Source organism: Desmodus rotundus, chromosome 2, assembly GCF_022682495.2.
Source record: "Desmodus rotundus isolate HL8 chromosome 2, HLdesRot8A.1, whole genome shotgun sequence".
Taxonomy (NCBI): Eukaryota; Metazoa; Chordata; class Mammalia; order Chiroptera; family Phyllostomidae; genus Desmodus; species Desmodus rotundus.
Genome location: NC_071388.1, coordinates 102,861,052 through 102,878,101, shown reverse-complemented (window position 1 = coordinate 102,878,101; position 17,050 = coordinate 102,861,052). Strand labels below are relative to the sequence as shown.

Below are 17,050 nucleotides of genomic sequence, written 5' to 3'. Positions count from 1 at the left end.
GAGATATGTGGTTTGCAAATATTTTTCTCCCATTCTGTGGGTTTTTTTTTTTCTATTGGTATTGTTTGGAGCACAAAAGATTTTAATTTTCATGAAGCCAAATCTATCTATGTTTTCTTTTGTCAGTTATACTTTTTGTCACTTTGATGTCATATCTAAGAAGTCTTTGCCTTTCCCCAGGTCATAAAGACTTACTCCGATGTTTTTCTTATAGTTTTGGCTCTTACATTTATGTCTTTGATCCATTTTGAATTAAATTGTGTATATGATGTGAGGTAGGGGTCCAATTTCATTCTTTTTATGTGGATATCCAGTTATTGCAACAACATTTGTTGAAAAGACTAGAGAGGTATTTTTAAAATATAGATTGGATCACAAATGTCCTCAGTGATTTTTCTATTGAACTTACAACAAAATACCAATTTCTCTGCTTATTACTTCACTCTCATTCATACCATTTTGTCTTTTGCTCACCATGCTCTAGACCCCCAGGTGCCTCATTTCTCAGAATAAGTAAACGTTGCTTTTCCCTTAGCTTCCTCATCTTTCTTTTTAAAATATTGCCTCCTCATAGATGTTTTTCCTCGACTACTCTTCTTAACTAGGTTTCCATCCATCCCATTTATTTATAGCCTTAATTATCTGTATATTCATATTTATTGTGCTGCTTTATTTTTTTTTTACTTTGGGTAATATTTCTTTGCATCTACCATACTGTTTTGCATATGCTATAAATTCAATTCACAAATGAAGTTGTTAGAAATGAGGATTTACAATTAGAGAGGACATTAAAAATCATCTGGTCAACCAGTGTTGTTGTTGTTTTTTAAGATTTTATTTCTTTTTAGGACTTCTGGTCAAGATAGAGGCGTAGGTAAATGTGGCTCACCTCCTCACACAACCACAACAAAATTACAGCTAAACTGCAGAACAAATATTATTCAGCATTATCAGATAATTGAGCTGGATGGAAGTCCGACAACTAAGGAATTAAAGAAACCACATTCATCTAGACAGGTATGAGGGGTAGAGGGGAAGAGATGTGGAGACATGGAACCAGCTGGTCTCAAACCCATGTGTGGTGGATATAAAATGGAGGGATATATCAGGAATGAAGGATCCCAGTCCCACACCAGAACATCCAGTCCAGGGTTCCAGTACCAGGAAGATAAGTCCCCATACTTCTCGTGGTAAAAACCAGTAGGGGTTGGGTCAGCCAAAGAAACTGCAAGATTCTCAGGCCTCTCCTCTTAAAGAGCCTTGTAATGCACATGGACTTATTCAGATTCATTCCCCCTTGGGTCCAGCACTGGGGCAGCACCTTGAAAGGCACCAGTGGCATACGGGGAGTAACCAAAGGGACTGGCATAAGGGCAGGAACTGGGGGCAGCTTCTTCCCACACAGAACTGCAGACAGTGGCCATTGTACCTTTTTTGAGCCCTTCCTCACACAGAAACACAGTGAGGCAGCACCATATCTGAATCTCCATCAACCTGGCTCACATGGTAAGCCCCACCCTGATGATTACCTAAGGTCCGCCCCATCCAACTTCCCGGCCACACAAGCTGGTAACAGTGGCTTTTCCATATGAAGGGCTAAGCTAGGTGCAGGCTTCAGACCTTGCTAAATGCACTCAAATAAGCAACAGCTGAACCTGGACCCCGTACTTTTCACTGAGTGGCCACAGGCCTGGCACTAGCAGCGGCCATCTGCAGATCACTTTATAGCTTACACCAAGGAGCCCCAGACAGAACACAGGGGAAGGCTAACCTTGACCTGCACCACCTAGGAAACCCCAGAGCCTGTGCACCCAGTGGACAGTTATAGACCACATGGAACACCACCCAGACCACCTTCACAAGCAACAGAGGGATGTGGTTGCTGGCCAGTGGTCACAGCCAGTACTACCAGCTGTCTGGACTAGGTAAATCCGTCCCATTGACCTGCTGACTGCAATTAAGACTCATCTATAAGAGGAGGAAGTACACAGCCCACACAGAGGGCACACCTGGAGTACACAGCTTGGGAGATAGGAAGGCTGTGCCACTGGATCCTACAGGATGCCTGCTACATTAGGCCATGCTACCAAACCTGGGAGCTATAGCAGTTCTACCTAATACATAGAAACAAACTCAGGGAGGCTGCGCAAATGAGGAGACAAAGAAACATGGCCCAAATAAAGGAACAGATCAAAACTCCAGAAAAAGAACTAAACATAATGGAGATAAGCAATCTATCAGATGTAGAGCTCAAAACACTGGTTATAAGGATGCTCAAGGAACTCAGGGGGCACTTCAACAGCATAAAAATGATCCAATCAGAAATGAAGAAGACATTTATTGAAATAAAGAACAATTTATAGGGAATCAACTGAGGAGTGGATGAAACCAAGAATCAAATCAATGATTTAGAACATAAGGAAGAAAAAGGCATCCAATCAGTACAGCAAGAAGAAAAAAGAATCCAAAAAATTGAGGATAGTGTAAGAAGCCTCTGGGGCAACTTCAAATGTTGCAACATTTGCATCATAGGGGTGCCAAAAGGAGAAGAGGAAGAGCAAAGAATTGGAAACCTATTTGAAAAAATAATGAAATAAAACTTCACTAATTTGGTTTAGGAAATAGACATTCTCCAGGAAGCACAGAATCCCAAACAAGATGAACACAAGCAGTTACACATCAAGACACATCTAAAAGAGCATTAAGAAAAAAGAAGTTAGTTACCTACCAGGGAGTTCCCATAAGACTGTCAGCTGATTTCTCAAAAGAAACTTTGTGGGCTAGAAGGGATTTCCAAGAAACATTCAAAGTTATGAATAGCAGGGACTTACAGCCAAGATTGCTCTACCCACCAAAGCTATCATTTGGAGTAGAAGGGCAGATAAATAGCTTCCCAGACAAGAAAAAACTAAAGGAGTTCATCATCTCCAAACCAATATTATATGAAATGTTAAAGGGACTTATTTAAGAAAAAGAAGATCAAAACTAAGAACAATAAAATGGAAACAAATACATATCTATAAACAATTGAATCTCAAAAACAAACTAAGCCAACAAGCAGAACAGAAATAGAATCATAGATATGGAGAACATTGGGATGGTAGCCAGTTGGGAGGGGTGTTTGGGGGAATAGGGAAAAAGGTGAAGGGATTAAGAATTGCAAATTGGTAGTTACAGAATAGGCAGGGGGATGTTAACAGCAAATATAGGAAAGGGAGTTGCCAAGGAACTTATATGCATGACCCACGGACATGAACAAAGGAGGGGGAATAGCTGGAAGGGGTTAGGGCACTGGATGGAAGGGTGCAAAGGAGGATTAATGGGGACAATGTAATAGCATAATCAATAAAAAATGGTATACAATGTAAAAAAAAGATTTTATTTGTAGAGAGGGGGAAGGTAGAGAGAAAGACATCAATGTGAGAAACAGCCTTCAGTTACTTCTCCTGTACACCAGGACAGAACACAACCCAGGCATGTGAACTGACCAGGAATCTAATGGCGAACTTTTGCTTTGCCGTAAGCTGCCCAACCAACTGAACCAGAAGACTCAACCACCATTATTTTACATAAGTAAAAACCAGTATCTAAAGAGAGTGAAAGATTTGTCTGGGGTCAGAAAGCATACCTAGCTTTCATTCTGAGAACTCTAATATTCACAACAGTTTCTTTTTCATTTATAACACTTATTTGCCTTATTTCAGTGTCATGTGTTTGTTGAAAAATACCTTTTTTTTTTTTAATTTGTGATAGAAATGACATTATTTCTCTAACCTTTCTTCCTAAATTGCCCGCAAGGAACCCTCGAACGGAAAGACAGAGCCTGGTTAAGTAGGCCAGAAGTCACCGCACAAGGGCACTATCTCCAACCACTCCTTTGTTTCTCCCTCACTGGCTGTCCTACCTCCTCTTCTCTAGGCTTCATCTCCCTCCTGTGTTTTCTCCACCAGCCACCCACAACTACCCCTTAGAAGCTCCTCCCCCACTAGCGCCGCGTGCCCTGCTCCAAGATGGCGCCAGGAGCTTCTGCTCTAGAGGAAGTGAGCTCACGCTACTCCGGAAGGGAAGGCGGGGGTGACCCTCAGTGGGGCTGTGGGTGGGGCGGTGGCCAGGGCAGTGGTGTTCACATTGGGGGCTGGAGAGAGGGCGAGCTTCTTGCTCGTCTCCACGAACCCAGTCGAGGGCCCAGGACCGTGGGCGTTGAAGGAAGTCGCCCAGAGCGACTTGTGTTTGTCCAAAGGAGAGGCGGCCCTGGGAGCCGGCGTCCCGCCCCCGGAGGCCTCCTCCCCGGACCCTCCTACTGGGCTGCGCGTGGGCGGCCCCAGCTCTGTCTCCCCGGCTGCGGCGGGAACACCAGCGCAGGCTGTACCGGACCCTCTCCTGAGGACCCGCCGAAGAAGGATCGCGGCGGGTTAGTCAGTCAGCGCGGAGGTCAGGCCGCTGATCCCCGTCCGTGGTTCTCTGTCCTTCGCCCAGCCCTTTTGGCAAGAGTCCCCAACCTCCCGAGTTGCTTCTGCTTCTCCTTCGAGTAAGCCACCAAATCTTCTAGCAGGGTGATTTTTCTTCCTTGCTTTGCCGGGAAGAAGATATATATTTAAAGGATCGCTGCCCTCCTCGCTACCCCTGTCCTCTAAAAGTTTTCCTTCACTGGGAAAGCTTGCATTCCTTCTTTGGACTATCTGATGGTTCCCACCGTATGATTTAGCTCGTGGGATCACCTTTAGATCAGGTCTTAAAAATTATCACCCACAAAACGGCAGAGTTGTTCTCTCCGCCCAAGAAGGGCAAATGGACTTTGAAATTAAGATGCAGGGGGGTGAACCAATATCAACCGTGAAAGTCTCAGAGACGGAAGGAAAGCTGGAGAGCCTGGCCACATCCATGACCCCGAACAAGAACAGCAGCAACAGCAGTTGTGGGGGTGGAATCAGTAGCAGCAGCAGCGGCAGCAGCCGCGGAGGCAATGCAAAAGGCTGGCAGTACAGGTATGGCCCTTTCTTCAAGGTGATTTCCTGAGGTAGGGGTGGGGGTGAGTATGCTGGAGTCTGCGTTCCTGCAGCTGTTGAATGGTAAAGTTTATTCACTGACTTCCAGAAGCAACTAATTTCATTTGGGCCTGGAATCACAACTTTCATTAGCAAGATTTCATTCATTCATTCGTCCGCTCAACAGGTATTTATTGAGGCTTATTGGAGAACATATAAATGTATCCTTGAACTTCCTCCGCAGCCCTAGAGTTACTCCTTCCTCTGATTTAATTCTGTACTCACTTCTGGGTTTGTGTGGGTGTGTGTTGCAATTTGTTTATAAGACTGCCTTCTCTGCTTGACTGTGCGGGTAGGGGCTGTTTAACTCAGCTCTCTCCAGAAGCTAGCAAATACTAGGTGGTCAAAACGTGTTTGTCGCGTGCTTGAATGAAATAATTGAATCAGAAAGATTCTTGCCCTCCTGGTGTTTGTGAATTAAAAGGAGAGGGTACACAGTTTAAATACAGAGGTACATATGCTAGTGCTAAGAGTGCCTTGAGTTGATCAGGCACTCAGAAACTCTCTGTCTTGATAAGAAATTCTACATTTGATAATTTTCATTAATACGAATGAAAAACAAGGAACTGGAAGAGAGTCCTGGAGAAGCAACAGTAGATTTGTTATGTAAAGTATAGAGGGATATACCCTTCCAGAATCTTAAGAATGAATGAAATTAGGATATCCCATGGTATTGAATTCTTAAATTTGCCTGATTCTAGTCCTTTTCAGCCCTTGTGCTTGTAGTTGTGAAATTTGTGTGAAACTTAAGAGAGATTAGAGCCAAGATTTTGTGAAGGATACATTTATCATGAATAATATGTATGCATGTGAACTATGCATGACTATATTAACATACAGAACAAAAGTGAAGTTATAACTTTTATTGGTAAATGATTGTATGACATGAAAGTATATTTAGTTACTGTGAGGTATCTAGGCCCCCTTTTGGAATCAGCATGATGTATGTTTGTACGTGATTTAAGACTAACCATATAAAATTACCAATTATTTGGCAGGGATATTTTGACATGACTTAAAGCAAGATAAAGTAATATTCCATGTAGTCAGTGATCAACTTTCTGGCATCCTCAACTCTTTGAAACCCAGTCTCAACTGAATGGAAAAGTGAAACAACTTTCTTAGAAGTACCGGGGAGAGTTGTCATAAAGCCATGCACTTACTCCTGTACTTTTGTTCAGAGTCCTACTATCCCTTATTTAGGGTATTACTTAATGGTTATATAATTTTCAAACTAGAATCTGTTGGAAGCACAAATGAAAAAGTTTATCATGGGAAATGTAACAGGGGAAATGTAACAGAGGAAATGTCATCTGACAATATAGGACAGTCAGATTTGAAAAACCTAACACACAGGCTCAGCTATATTACTTCCTAGTACAATATTCATGGTCACAATGACCTGCAGTCATCCAGTAAAGCACACTCTGTTTAACAAGGTAGAGAAATGTATGAAACAGTGGTGAACAATTGCAAAGAAAATAGCTAACCTTAAAAAAAAAGATGCTTATGTGTCTGGAAAATTCAGTTATTTGGAACTCTTTCTCAAGGATGCAAAAAAATAAGGCATTACTGCATTTACATACTTATACATATTTTTATTTTCTTGAGGTTTGTCTAAGGTTATCCTTCAACCTAGCCCTCAATCTAATTTATCCCTTTGTCCTCTAGGACAACAATTTTCTCCATTGTCTTATGTTGCTCCCTCTTCCCTGGCTTCTTCATCTGAAGCTCAAGGTCTCTAGACTTTAAAAACAACAATAATAAAAACCAACCTAATTCTTTCCTCTTAAAAAGCAGTTGGTACTCACTGCCTCCAGTTCTTTGAACCTCATTTATTGCTCAACCCATGACAGTTGGCTCTGTTCTCACCAAGGATGTGTGTGAGAAACAAAGAATATTTTTAGATTCTTAATACCAATTGATTTCTCTATATCTGTTAGAATTCTTTTCTTGAAGTTTTTGATACTGCTTTCTTGATTTCTTTATTCCTCTGACTGTTCCTTTCTCAGTTTCTTTGTTTGGCTCTTGTCTTTACAGTTTGGTATGACAGATACCTTATCTTCTTCTCTTATGTTACATGTTTTCTTTTTCTTACTCTGTTTCATGGTGTCAGCTCTTTTTGCAACTCAAGAGCCATATATCCAGCTGCCTACCTGTAATTTGTTACTAACCCATTTGTAAAATGGAGATTTCAGGTTATCTCACAGAGTAGTTGAAATTTAGTAAAGATTCTCTGGTTTGACTTTGCAGACTTAGAAATTTAATTAGCATGTTTTCAAGGTTCATAAATGTATCTATCATTACTTTGTTCCTTTTCGTGGCTGAATAATGTTCTGTTATATGAATATATCACATTTTACTTATCCATTCATCAATTGATGGACATTTGGGATATTTCCATTTTATGGCTATTATGAATATGCTATGAACATTTGTGTCCTGGTTTGTGTGGGAATATATTTTCATTTCTCTTGAGTATATAGCAGGTCTTTCAATAATGCCATTTTGTTATAACGTTAATGAGATGCTTTAGGAACTTTTGTTTATATCAGTTAGCAATTGGCTTGGTCATACTTCATTTTGCCTAGAGTTGCAGAACCTATGGATGACATTAAGTGAGGACTTACTATATACCTAGGAGGGAATTGTTGGGTATGCAGTAAATCCTCTGTGTTTAACTCTATGCTTAACTTTTTGAGGAACTGCTAGCCTGATTTTTTACATTCTCACCAGCAGTGTATGAAGGTTTAATTTTTTCAAATTCTCAGCAACTCTTGTTATTGTCTGTCTTTTTATTTTTGCCACCCTCATGGTTTTGAAGTGTGGTTTTCATTTGCATTTCCTTGATGAATAATAAGGTTGAACTCTGGTCATTTGTTTATCTTCTTTGGAGAAATGTTTATTCAGATCCTTTGCCCATTTTTAAATTTAGTTATTTTTTTAGTATTGAGTTTTAAGAGTTCTCTATGCATTCTGGATACAGTTCCCTTATCAGATATTTTCTGATATTTGCAAAAATATTTGCAAATATTTTCCCCCCATTCTATGTTGTATCTTTTCACTTTCTTGATGTTATTGTTTGTAGCACAGAAGTTTTAAATTTTCTTTTTTTTTTTTTCCTTTTGCTTATACTTGGTGACACATCTCAGAAACCATTGCCTAGTCCAAGGTCACAAAGACTTATAGAAATGTTTTAATTTAACTTAAGAGTTTTATATTTTAGCACTTACATTTAGATCTCTGATCCATTGAGTTGACTTTTCTTTACGATTAATTGTATTTTTTCTTTTGTGAAATATCTGCTCTTGTTATTTCCTGTTAGTATTTTTTGTTAATATACTTGATGTTTATTTTTCCAATTTACATATCATTATCTTTAAATACCAGTATTTCTTTAAAAATATTTTGTTGGAATATTTTTGTCCTGAATAGATAAAAGAGTGAAGTGTTTACCTTACATACTTGTCTTAGCCACCCAGTTTCCCTCCCTGGAAACACTATCTTTTATTAATTTCTTCATTTTAGGTCCAGAAAAATTTATATTCTTTATATAATAAATATATAATTACATAGGATATATTTTAATTTTGTATGGTTAAATTCTTTGCCAAACTTGCTGCAAAGATTTTCCTAGTCTATATGTTAATTTATTACATATTTTCAGGCACATAAAAAACTTTTGTAAGTCAGAACTTTCACTCTGTTTTTCTTTCACTTCTACTTATAGAAAGTTATTTTTATAAATACGTATTTTTATGTAGTTTTAAAATTATTTGGGACCTGGCTGGTGTGGCTCAGTGGTGGAGTACTAGCCTGCAAATCGAAGGGTAGCTGGTTTGATCCCCAGTCTAGGGCACATGCCTGGGTTGCAGGCCAGGTCCTCAGAAGGGACGCTCGAGAGTCAACCACACATTGATGTTTCTCTCCCTCTCTTTTTCCCTCCTTTCCTCTCTGTCTAAAATTAAATAAATAAAATCTTTTAAAAAATGACTTGGTTTTACATTTAATTTTTAATCTGCCTGGAATATATAGATAGTATGTTACCTATTACTTTGCTCTGAAGTACTCCCACATTTAATGTATTGAAAAAGCAACATTCCTTATCTCAGCATCTGTGGGTCAGGAATCTTGGTGCAGCTTAGCTAGGTTCCCTGGCTTTGGGTCTTTCACAAGGCTACAGTCATCTTGAGGCCCAACTGGGAAGGAACCACTTCCTGGCACTCATGTGGCTCTTGGCAAAATTCAGTTATTTTTGCCTGCTGGACAAAGACCACAGTTCCTCATGAACTGACTGCTAGTGGCTTCCTTTGGTTCCTGGCCCATGGGCTGCTCCACAGAGGAGCTTGCTTACTACTTGGCAGCCTGATCCTCAGAGAGAGGAAATGAGAAGGTAAGAGAGTGCTAGTAATACTGAAGTCATGAAGTCTTTTGTAATCAAAGCATGGAAGTGAAGTCACATCTCTTTTCACTATTCATTAGAAGCCAAGTGTTGAGGTTCAGCCCGCACAAGGGTGTGAATACCAGCAGGTTGAGATCATTGGGAGACATACAAGAAGGTGCCTATTACAGATGTTAATATAAAGATACTTTTCAGAGGTATCCAACCTTTTGGTGTCTCTGGGCCACACTGGAAGAAGAAGAGTTGTCTTGGGCTGCACATTAAATACATTGTGACACATAATACAAGAAAATCTCATAATGTTTTAAGTAAATTTACGATTGTGTGTTGGACTGTGTTCATAGCCATCCCAGGCGGCAATCTAAATCTAAAGTTCAGATTGTCATCTATTGTTGAGATATATTTGACAGGCAATTGGAAATTTATTTCTAAAGCTGAAAGTTTGGGACTGAATTTGCTGCTTGGGAAATGAGAGGACTTATAAGGGGACACAACTGTTGATCAGTTGCATTGACCTAGACATGAGGTAATAAAGGGAAGGTGTCCGTAGGCTGGAAAAGAAGGAAACGGCTTTGATTTTCAACCGGTGTGCCACAAGAGTTTTTAAAACATGCAATAGCTGACTAGTTAGGGGCTTTGACTTCTTTTCGCTTAGATTGTCAAAAAAAATGACAACAGCCAATACAACAATAGCCATGTGTTATGAATGAATCAAAATTATACCTATTTTTTGTCAGATTGGCAACAAATATATTTTTTTGTGTGCCACAGAATGTTAGTAATTTATGTGTGTTGTGAGATGAAGAAGGTTGCAAATTGCTGCATTAGAGAAGGATTGATGATTGAAGGATTGACATTGGTGATTGGGTGGAGGGTGAGGATGAGATAAGGAAGTAAAATTAACCTCACCCATCCAGATTTGAAACTTTGGAAAGTCTACAGGAAGAAAAGATTTAGCGATTCAAATGATAACATTTGATTTTAGGTTTGTTGAACTTGCAAGAATGGTTAAGTGGCATATCCATTGGTACCTTAGACATACAGGGCACTAGAAGGGTGGATCATTCCCTTTATAGTATCTATGATATTTTCACTTCTATCATCACATTTACTTTTTTAAAAAAATTTCTCACCTGAGATATGTATATTGATTTTAGAGAGGAAGGGAGAGAGAGAGAATAAAAAGCACTGATGTGAGAGAGGAACAACTATTGGTTGCCTCCCATACATGCCCCAACTGGGGACTGAACCTGCAATCCAGGTACGTGCCCTGACTGGGAATCGAACCGCTCTGATCAACTTAGCCACCCGGCCAGGGCCATTATCACATTTAAACCTCACAACAGTTCTTTAGGGCATTATTATACCCATTTTATCGTTGAAGAAATGGAAGTCACCATGTGTGGGGGAGCTTTGCCTGCAGAGCTCCCCCACCTGCCGCAGATGAAAATAAGTCTACCAAGACATGATCTGCTTGGGGAGGAAAGGTGGCTGATCTCTCAAAGGAGAAGGACCTTTTCCTCAATGGGCTTTTATTGGGTTCAATTTGCACAGGAATACAGGTAAAGCTCATCAATCATTGTCAGGCAGTAAGGATCAAACAATAGATAACATACAAAGAACTAGGAGGGCTTATTCTGAGTCAGGGTCAGTTAGCTAAAGGGCTATAAAGCTTTGGGAAACAAGCTTATTTCATGCTTGGACCCTTATCAGAAAACTTAGGCCATTCTTAGCAAAGCAGGTTTCACAGGGCTTTATGTATTCTTTCTTAGGCCTGATTGCCCCAGGGAACCTGCCCTTTCCAGCACAGGGCTGCACCGCTCTCTGTCATTGTTTCAGCCTTAAGTCAGGGGAAGTAAGGCAGCCAAGAGATTAGGAGACTTTTCGCAGACAGAATGAGGACTCAGGCTATGTCAAAGCAGAGGGGCATGGGTCCATCAACCCCTTTTTCTATAGCACCCCAAGTCCTTCCCTGAGGGCCTCTTCATGACCATGCCTGTCTTAGGTCGTCCCTCCCTTGAGGAATCTTACCCATCATTGGCTAACCTGTCAGGCTCGGGACCAAGCAGGGTAAAGTGGGCAGAGACAGCGCCCCTGCCAGGGAGATAAGCTTTGTCTCCTTAGTGGCTTATGGTCTCAAGGTCTCTCACTCAGCCTTAGCCTGGTTACAGCTTCTGAAACCAGGCAGGGCTGTTCCCAACAAAAATGAGTTGGCCAAATTACATAGCCAGTAAATACATAGAAGAACTTTCATCCTTAGGTAGTTATTTTCACAGAGGTATTAAAAGTAGGTAAGTTCTCTAAAGGAATGAATAATTATTGATAAATAATTAGTTTAGGTCATGGTGGTTTCATCATTTACTAGTATTCTGACACATGGGGCAAATATTTTTGAGCCTCTGTCATGTGTGAAACCCTCTGAAGCCCAAATTAATGTGTACACTCAGAGCAAAAAAAGAAAAAGAAAAAAGTAGGAACTCCGATGCTTATTTTGGGAGGAAAAATAATCATGAAAAAGAATCAGAAAATAGAAGAACTTCAGCTGCATTTGCAAAATTTATCGTGATGACCTTTTTTTAAAAACCAAAACTGAGAAGTGAATGTATTAGATTAGCCTTAAATTTTCTTCTTTTCAGAGTTATTGATACTTATATGATGTGATCTGCTCACCATTTAAGAGGAAAATAAATTTCTTTTTTTTTAATTTTTTCAATAAATATTGCTTAATTACTATATGTCAGGAACATTGCTAAATTCTGAGTCTAAAGTGGACAATGAAGTATTCAGTTTGGGGGAGTACTTAAATTCTAGTTGATTAAAGAACAAACTGTTGTGTGAGTATAGAAGTTCAGGTAAAGTTTTCCAAAAGAAGCAGCCTCATCTTTTCTATATTTATATATATACACACACACACACACACACACGTATACACATATATGTATGTATGTATAAATATATATAAACAATTGAGATACATAAAGTTTTCCAAAAGAAGTAGCCTCATCTTTTATTCATTTATATATATAAATATATATATAATTGATTATGCTATTACAGTTGTCCTGATTTTTCCTCCTTTGCCCCCCTCCACCCAGTACTCCCTACTCCCTCAGGCAGTCCTCCCTCCTTTGTTCAGGTCCATGGGTCATGGGTATAAGTTCTTCGGCTACTTCATTTCCTATACTGCACATTACATCCCCATGGCTATTCTGTAACTACCTCTGTGTACTTCTTAATCCCCTCACCTCTTCTGTCATTCTCCTGTACACCCCTCCCATCTGGCAACCATCAAAACGATTTCCGTATCCATGATTCTGTCTCTGTTCTTATTCACTTAGTTTGTTTTTTATATTTAATTGTTGATAGATATGTATTTATTTCCATTTTATTGTTCATTGTTTTAATATTCTTCTTTTTCTTAAGTAAATCCCTTAAACATTTCATATAATAATGGTTTGGTGATGATGAATTCCTTTAGTTTTTCTCTTGTCTGGGAAGCTCTTTATCTGCCCTTCTACTCTAAATGATAGCTTTGTTGGGTAGAGCAGTCTTGGCTGTAGGTCCCTGCTATTCATGACTTTCAGTATTTCTTGGAAATCCCTTCTAGCCTGCAAAGTTTCTTTTGAGAAATCAGCCAACAGTCTTATGGGAAGTCCCCTGTAGGTAACTAATTTCTTTTCTCTTGCTGCTTTTGAGATTCTGTCTTTGTCTTTAACCTTTGGTATTTTAATTATGATGTGTCTTGGAGTGGGTCTCTTTGCATCCATCTTATTTGGGAGACTCTGCTTCCCGAGCTTGCATGTCTATTTCCTTCACCAAATTAAGGAAGTTTTCTTTCATTATTTTTTCAAATAGGTTTCCAGTTTCTTGTTCTTCCTTTTCTCCTTCTGGCACCCCTATGATGTGAATGTTGGGCCTCTTGAAGTTGTCCAGGAGGCTGATTATACTACCAAGATTTATGCCCTAATGTAGTAGGTGTCGTGTAGGGTCCAGTGGCATTGCTTCCCCTATCACTCAAGCTGGGTACTTGAGGTGCACCCTTGGTGTGGGCTGAGTACACCCTCCTCTTGTAGTTGAGCCTTGGCTGCTATTGGCAGATCAATGGGAGGGATCTACCCAGGCCAGTCAGCTGCAAGGATTGGTTATGACCACTGAGACCTCCGTGGAGGTTCAGCTGTGCGGGGGCACAGTGGTGGTGCTCCAATGTGGTCCGTAGCTGTCCACTGGGTGTACTGGCTCTGGGGTTTCCAGGGTGGTGCAGGCCAGGGTTAGCTCCTACCTGTGTTTTGCTCAGGACCATCCTGCCTGAGCTTTAAACCAATCTGAGATGGCTGTTATTTGTGCTGGGTTTGGAGATTCCCAGGTGAAGCCAAGCTGTGAATCTAGGTTGGCTATTGATAGTGCCAGGCCTGGGGCTCACTGAGGCCAGCTGTGGCTTGTTTCAGAGGATTTAGGAGGTTGTGCAGTATGAGCCAAGACCAACCTTTCCTATGGAAAAGCAGCTTGTGTAGGCCTGTAAGTTGGGTAGGATGGAGTATCTGAGGATCTCCAAGACAGGTCAAACAGTGTTAACCAGGGTGATGGAGTCTCAGATATGGCACCAGATTGCTGGCTCTGTGGCTCTGTAGGGAACGGGTTTAGAAAAGGGACAATGGCCTCTGCCCACCTTAATGCCAGACACTTCAGTTTCTCCCAGTGTGCCACTGGTGCTGGAGCTTAGAGGGAGTGAGTCTGAGTAGGTGAATCCATGTGTGAGTTCTTTAAAAGGAACTGCTTGGGACTCCTGACGTTTCTTCCACTGACTCAATCCCTGCTGGGTTTTGCTGCCAGAAGATATGGGGACTTATCTTCCTGGCACAGGAACCCTGGGCTGGGAAGCCTGGTGTAGGACTGGGACTCCTCGCTATCCTTAACTGAATTTTCGTCTACCACACATGGGTGTGAAACCAGCCCATTCTGCATCTGCACCCCTTCTTCCAGTCTGGATGGAAATGGTGTCTTTAATTCCGTAGTTGTCAGATTTCCATTCAACTCAATTTCTGACGGTTCTGAGTGATGGTTGTTCTGTATTTTAGTTGTAATTTTGGTGTGGCTGTGCGAAGAGGCGAGCCATGTCTGCCCACGCTGCCATCTTAACTGCAAGTCCAAGGAAATTAAATTTCTTAATTGTTGAGTCTTCCTTTTTCATAGTAAATGTTCAAAGTTTATAAAATGTGCATGTTTCTATTATTTTTATATTCTGCATGTGAGCTTTCAGAAAAATGTACAGATCTGCAAATCTGCCTGTTGTTTATTCAAGTGGACAGAAGAGAACTACCCAGAGGAGGAACTGAAAAGCATATTTGGGTATATGATATGCCTGCTTTTTCTTATTTGGGCTCTGTGATGGCTACTTACCATTAACAAACTGGCAGGCTTTTTTTCCTCATTAGCAAATAGTTATGTGTTTCAGTACACGTGTAGAAGTCTACAAATGTATAGTATAGAAAGAATTTTTGTGGTCAAATCTTGTGTCTTCCACTCTAAATATTCTTTCAAAAGAAAAAGTACCTATTTAGAAACAGAGGAAGGAGATCTGCCTGACTCTAACCTCATGTTTACTGTCTTCTAGTTTTTACCACTTTTTTTGAAAGGATAATTTGAAGAAAAAGTCTTAAATGTTTGCTTTTTTTTTTGTCTGTAGGAGTTAAGGAAAGTTGAATGTATATTTCTGTACCCTAGTTTTTGTTCTCCTTCTCTTGAATCTGCTATAGATGCTAGTAAAAACAAAAAGATGACTATTTGTACAGAGGTAACTGAAAACTATAAAACACTGTTCCAAATTATTCTTTGTAGTTCTTCTCAAATAAATCACATAGTTTAAGTCCCAGAGGTAATCATTCATCAAATAAACTTGTTTGGAACTTTTGTCTTTTTAAACTATTGTTTTTGCTTTTGAAAATAGTGGAAAATACTTTTGATGTAAATCATACTGCCTTGAACAGAAGGAACACCTTTGTTCCCTTTGAGTTAACATCTTCCACTAGGTAAGAATCTTCCCCTGTACTGACTTTGTTTAAAAAAATGATTTGTGTTCAGACTTATTCAAGTTAAACTTAAAACTTAATTACCTGTTTAAATAGTTACATTATTGTTTTGGTGTTACAATCCCTGGGTTTTAGGACAATTTGTAGAGCAATTTAGTTTGTTGGTGATTTTCTTTTTGGTTTATTAGGTGTTGTAACAAAGTATGTCTTCCCACTCAGTCCCTGAATTTGAGTTTTGGCTGGCTATTTAGTTTACATGCATTGCTATTCTTGAGGTTAGCTGGAAGGTCCCTCAGGGGATAAACTTAATTCTGTGATTGCTCCTGGCTACAGCTGGAAACCCTAATCCAATGGATAGAAGGGAGAGAAAATGAAAAGGAACAAGAGGGAAAACAGGAAAAGAAAAGGAGCATAGCAAAAAGATAGAGACAGACAGAGATAGAGGTGAGGAGGAAGGGAAGGGAATGGAATGAAATGAGAATGTGATCTGCAAATCCAGGAGTTACAGATTTGAGGAGAAACCCAACTGTATTCTGAGAGAGAAAGAAAGTAACAAGAATCCTGGCCAGTGTGGCCCAGTTGGTTGAGCATTGTCCCACAAAGGTCATTGGTTCAATTCCTGGTCAGGGCATATGCCTGGGTTGTAAGCCAGGTCCCAGTTGGGGGCATATGAGAGGGAACCAATCAATGCTTCTCTCCACGTCTTTCTCCTCCCCTTCCCTTCCCTTCTCTCCAAAAATAAATAAGTAAAATCTTAAAAATAAAAGTGACAAGTTTATAAAGACAAAAGGCGTGGCTTTCAAAGGGATTACATCAAAGCTGTGATTATATGAAAGCTGTGATTGGTGCTGGCAAGCACACTTACACTATGCTATACACAATTAATTGCTTAATTCTGTTGCCAGGTGAAAATTTATTTCTTAATAGAGATTTCAGTGATGCAGAGCCAGTTCCAGGAACTGTATCAGTATGGAGTCATTTGGTTTAGCCCAGTTTAAATTCATTTTTCACATGAGAAAGGTGAGTTAGCTCAGCTTCCCAGATGCCTCCAGGCTCTGTTTTAGATTGTTCTCTTGAAATATTGTTACCGAACAGAAATGGGGTTCTATTTCCCACTACCCATAGGCCAACTCTGGAGACAGAGGTTTGGTAAAAAAGGGAAAGAAGTCATTTATTCAAAAGCTACACAGTTTTGGAAGAATGGCAAGCTTCTACCTCAGAGTCCTTCCCCTTCAGAACACTCAGAGAAAAATAACCCCTCCACCCTTTGCCAGACCAATCCCAGGCTGCACCCAGAGTTTCTTCTCCCATTTAAAAATATACTCCTTTGGTAAACTGCAGGCATCCACTGAGTTGGCCTTGAAGTGCTCCATTTCTTTCCCTATTACTGTTGGGCCTCAGGCTCCTTTTGGAGTCTGTGTACATTTTGCCCTTTCTTCTGCTCACTGCCCACCAGCTTAGCACCTGCACGCCATCCCTCCAGCTGTCGGCTTGCTGGTGCATCCCTGCTCCAGGCCGAGCAGGATCACACAGCACTAGTCGCCTGTACCTGCCACCACTTCTCACTGCGGGGTTTA

At 40.4% G+C, this 17,050-nt stretch overlaps 1 protein-coding gene across 1 annotated transcript in view; it reads left to right on the top strand.

The window, feature by feature from the left end:
* Positions 1-4,080: 4,080 nt before the first annotated feature.
* Positions 4,081-17,050, top strand: part of OSBPL11 (oxysterol binding protein like 11) — a 92,817-nt gene continuing 79,847 nt past the window's right edge. Inside the window, exon 1 of the mRNA XM_024578084.3 lies at positions 4,081-4,985. Within this exon, the coding sequence (XP_024433852.2) occupies positions 4,789-4,985 (197 nt within the window). The 5' untranslated portion in view covers positions 4,081-4,788. The remainder of the gene's footprint in view (positions 4,986-17,050) is intronic.